General features: G+C 29.2%; 1 protein-coding gene across 1 annotated transcript; it reads right to left on the reverse strand.

The window, feature by feature from the left end:
- Positions 1–1,244: 1,244 nt before the first annotated feature.
- On the reverse strand, positions 1,245–3,688 carry LOC105449731. Its single transcript, XM_011689114.1, has 4 exons — positions 3,519–3,688; positions 2,022–3,401; positions 1,383–1,655; positions 1,245–1,315 (listed from the first exon to the last, which is right to left on the reverse strand). The coding sequence occupies exons 1-4, from the start codon at positions 3,658–3,660 to the stop codon at positions 1,245–1,247; spliced, it is 1,866 nt and encodes a 621-aa protein (XP_011687416.1). The 5' UTR covers positions 3,661–3,688.
- Positions 3,689–4,638: the final 950 nt, after the last annotated feature.

Genomic DNA, 4,638 nt, shown 5'->3' on the forward strand with positions numbered 1-4,638 from the left:
GTGCGTGCGTGCGCGCGCGTGTGCGTGCGTGCGCGCGCGTGTGTGTGTGTGTGTGTGCACGTGCGTGCGTGTGTGTGTTTATATAATATATATAGTTTTATACGACTTATTGAGTTATAGATTCGCTGCAGTCGTTCTTTATATGAAATATGCGAAAAAATTTAGTTCATTTATAATAAAAATTCGAAATGTAACTGTTGCACGTTTTGAACAGAAAGAACAATTAATAGCGGTTAATACGGATTAAATAATAATTAATGATATAATTAATCAATGATATTATAGAAAATGATAGAATACAAATATTAAATGCACGATTAAATTTTATAATTGTATCAGCCGATAACAATTATGCAGTAAATGATTAAATTTGTTTCCCTTTTATTAGATTAATTAATAGTTAATACACATATGTATTTTTATCAATATATAAAAATAATTCATTGACTTAAGTTTCACATAAATAGATTTCAAACACATAAATAATAACATATTTGTGTTTTTACAACAGTTTATTCAAATATGACAAATATTTATATTTATACATACTCATATACAAATATATAAACACCAAATCGTAATTTTTGTATTGAATTAGATAATTCGATAAGTCAAATAGAAAAACGTACATATATTATACTTTCGGATAGTATTTAATCATTTAAATGAGATATAGTTAAGAAAAAGTAAGTAACTTCTTTACAGTAGCCCAAATGTGAATCCGCTTGAAATGATAGTTTACCGTAAAAAATAAATAAAATTAAATTTTTTTATATATGTTTCTATCGTTTTTTATAGAAAGGAAACTAATATATTCAAATAATATTGTTTCATGTGTATGTGTGTTTTACATACACGCGTGTGCGTATATATGCATGGAACAATATTCAAAACAAAAACAAAATAAAAATTTACTTATTCTTTTTCTACAAGTAATTTAATATTAGAGAGTAAATAAAAACGCAAATTATAAATAAATTAATAATAAGTTTATTGAATCTCAATAATATTTGGCAATTCACATACATAGCATTCACCAACATCAATGAACATCATTTTTTGCTTAATCTCTTCAATCGAAATTACCATAATATTTTTCTCTTTTTCAATAACTCTCATTAAATGTTGCATTGGAACATTTTCTTTAATTGGTGCAACTACTATTTTGCGTACTGTCATGTAATATTGTTTTTCTAAACAGACGAATTTAATAATTTGAATAATGGAATTATTTTTTAATTTTATTACGGTATCATTGGTCTTCTTTGACCGTTCATATAAGATACTATGAAATACTGTGCCTTTAAATACGCATCTATTAAAGACAAGACCATTTCGTAAAGGTTCTTCTACAGTATCTACAATATTTATTAATGGTATACCTTTACCAATAAATGTTATACCACTTTCAGTAGTTGTATATTGCATTAATCGTCGGTATTCAAATAAATCTTTACAAAATTGGAAACTATCATCAGTACTAAGTGCTATAGTGGCTACGGAATGTCGATATTTCGCAAGTCTTAAATGTTTATCTATTATTTGATTTCGCACACCTTTAGGTCCATTTACAAATTGCTTTAAATGAAATATATTGCTTTCATAGGGAAATGTTGATGTAGCCCACAGTGGTCCAGATTTTTTAACAGACTGTACTAAATGCAGTAAAGAATGCATATTAAAAGTGATTACTTCTTCTCCATATAATATTTCACATTCTCCCACAAATCTTAATAGATCTAATTCACATTGCAATAGATTTTCTTCGCTTATATTGGATTTTAAAAGAATATAAACGCTTTGTATTAATAATAAGAAAGACTGTAAATATATATTTTCGAGAACTCCTTGCAAGCATGGATAACTGTAAAATAATAACCAGGATCGCCATTCTGTAGCCTTCCACTTTGCTTTAAACATTAAATTTCGCGGAATTCGATGGATTTCATGAGGTGGTTTTATTGCTACTAATCGGTTATTAATAATTAAGCGTTTCTTTGCTGTTAAAGAAAATTTATGACCAGGTGTAGTCCAAATGTCCCACATCTGTTTAGTTACTCCCAAAAGAATACCATGCATATAATCAATGGGGTAACCCCAAATACTATCAAACAGCGGCATTTTTATTAATTGAAATTCACCTTTTACACCTCTAATTATTTTTTGTAATTTTATTGCTTCATCAACATCTTTCAGATAAGATTCTTGTGATCTCAAGTCTGGATCTTGTTTTGACATTGGATAACGCATAGCACCTTTCACATGACGACCGTACGCGTAGCACCAACTACATCCTTGAAATGCATTATATTGCATACGATTTTGCATTATAGGTCGTGCAACGGAATCAACTGATGAACAGAGTAATATGAAATTAAATTTAATCGATTGATTATGATTAATTATTGTTATACCAGATTGTAGCAATTCTTTTGCTGATTCTACAAGCGTTGATAAATATAGATTCATAAATGCAGGTTTAGGTTCTGAATCTGAAATCCATAATGCAGCAAGTATAACAGTTTTAAATCTCAATTCAACAGGAAGTTTATTTATAATTAGTTGTATTGGCCACATAGACAATTTAGAACTACGAAATAAGGCTGCACCATCGGTGTTAAAGTTGAATGTTAATGTCTTAAATTGACTACACTTAATGTCAGACAATTTTTTATATAATTCACCATCGTAAATATCGTGTATTGAAGAATTTTCTGAATTTGTACTATTATTAATTAAATCTAAATTTACTAATAGTTTTAGTAGAATATCTTTATCTTCTAATAACATTTTAATTTGATATGAAATATCAATACTTATGAAATAGTTTGGAGATTGCATTGAAAGTTTATATTGATTATTACATGTGTCACAAAATCGAATTTGATTTCGAAAATTATTTTTTGTAATAGGTTCCATCAATTTTAAGTAACATTTAGTACAATAAAATGTATATAAAATTTTATCATCAGGTGGGCTACATTGTTGTAATATGTTATAGCTATTAACTTTCCACGCAACGAATTTTGGTCCAACTAATACTTTAACTAGCTTAATTATTGCATGCTTTGCAGAGTTTGATAAATTATATCGGAGACAGATGCCAGTTATCATCATCAGTACATCAGAAATTGTAAGACCAGCAGCTTCAAACATAATTGTTTCATTTCTAATTTCACTGGATAAGTTGTCACAAGAGTTTTCTAAAAATATATTAGAAGTATTGCTATCAGATTCTTGATAACATTCAGAATTAATGCTTAAGTTTTCTGAATCTTCATCTTTCAAAGTAAAAATCATATTAGATATAAGTGAAACTTGGTCAAATTTGTTACTTTCATTATGTAAAGGACTAAAGCTTCCATCTGTTAAATGATCTTTAAAATTTGATGTGTTGTCTGCTACAATTTGGAAAGAGATATAAATATAATATATATGTAAATTCAAAACGTTCTTTATAAATATAGTATTATTTGTATTATAACGTTATTAGCATAAAAGAAAATGTAATAATATACCTAATTCATTGTTTATATCTGTCGTGCTCAGAATATTTCTCCATCGCTTATCCGTTCGAGGATCTACTTGTGATGGTTTATATGTAGGATCTAGAAAATATTTATAGATCCTTTTTTTGTGTTTTGAACCATCTTTATTCATGTTTATCAAATTGTACTTTCTAAATCAATTATACACTTTGTTTAGCTATACAACTTTGACATATGTATATGCAACCATAATTGTTAGGACGCAAATCAAGTGATGAGAGTGCGTACGCAACGCTTTTAGGCTCGCTCGTCATGTATCACGCATGTTGCGAGAGTCAATCAAAACCGCCAATAGTACCATTGACGTTTCTGATTGGCTGTCGCAACATGCTTGCAACCGACTTATAGATGAGAACGGTACTTAAGCCGCTGCTGTGGGCGGGAAAAGCAGGTCCTGCCAGGTCCTGCCAGGTCCAGAACGTTGAACACGCGGTGTGCACAAGTACGGTTCTTCTGTTTGCTTCGTTTATTAAATACACTCATTATATTTTTTGCCGCTTATAAAGTATACAAAGATTATATTTTATATATGTACAAATTGTATGTATGTATGTATATTGTTTAAACAAACGTGTGTATTACTTGTGTAAGCGTGAATATAAAAGTGTGAGGTTATATATTATTAGAAGCAATGTCTGTTAATAAAATAAAATTCGCATATGTAAAATATTTTACCGGGGAGAAGGAAATCGTGTCAGTGGATCGAATTAAAGGATTTGATGCTACAAATATAAATTATGAAAAGAAATATAAGATCTTGTGGAATGAAAACTATTATAATGGTATACTAATTTCCGTCGCAAGTAAGTATGAAAATTTCTTTTATGTTTAAGTTAAGCATGCAAAAGGTAATTTATAATGTGTATGATGAATTACCTATAACAGAAAAACAGAATATTTTTAAAATAATTTTGTATAAAAATAGTAAAACTATAATATTAATACACATACTTACCAACATACACATATTCATATAAACACGCGCGAGCACACATATAACACACACACACACACACACACACGCACACGCACACGCACACGCACACACACACACACACACACACACACACACACACACACACACACACAC

Source organism: Wasmannia auropunctata, unplaced genomic scaffold, assembly GCF_000956235.1.
Source record: "Wasmannia auropunctata unplaced genomic scaffold, wasmannia.A_1.0 LD336074.1, whole genome shotgun sequence".
Classification (NCBI taxonomy): domain Eukaryota; kingdom Metazoa; phylum Arthropoda; class Insecta; order Hymenoptera; family Formicidae; genus Wasmannia; species Wasmannia auropunctata.

Excerpts from the sequence above, each read along its gene's own strand:
- LOC105449731 (XM_011689114.1), bottom strand. The coding sequence starts at position 3,660 with ATGAATAAAGATGGTTCAAAACACAAAAAAAGGATCTATAAATATTTT. Across the intron at positions 3,402-3,518 it reads AGATATAAACAATGAATTAG|CAGACAACACATCAAATTTT; the intron begins GTATATTATTAC and ends TCCAAATTGTAG. Across the intron at positions 1,656-2,021 it reads GGACATTTGGACTACACCTG|TACAGTCTGTTAAAAAATCT; the intron begins GTCATAAATTTT and ends TACTGCATTTAG.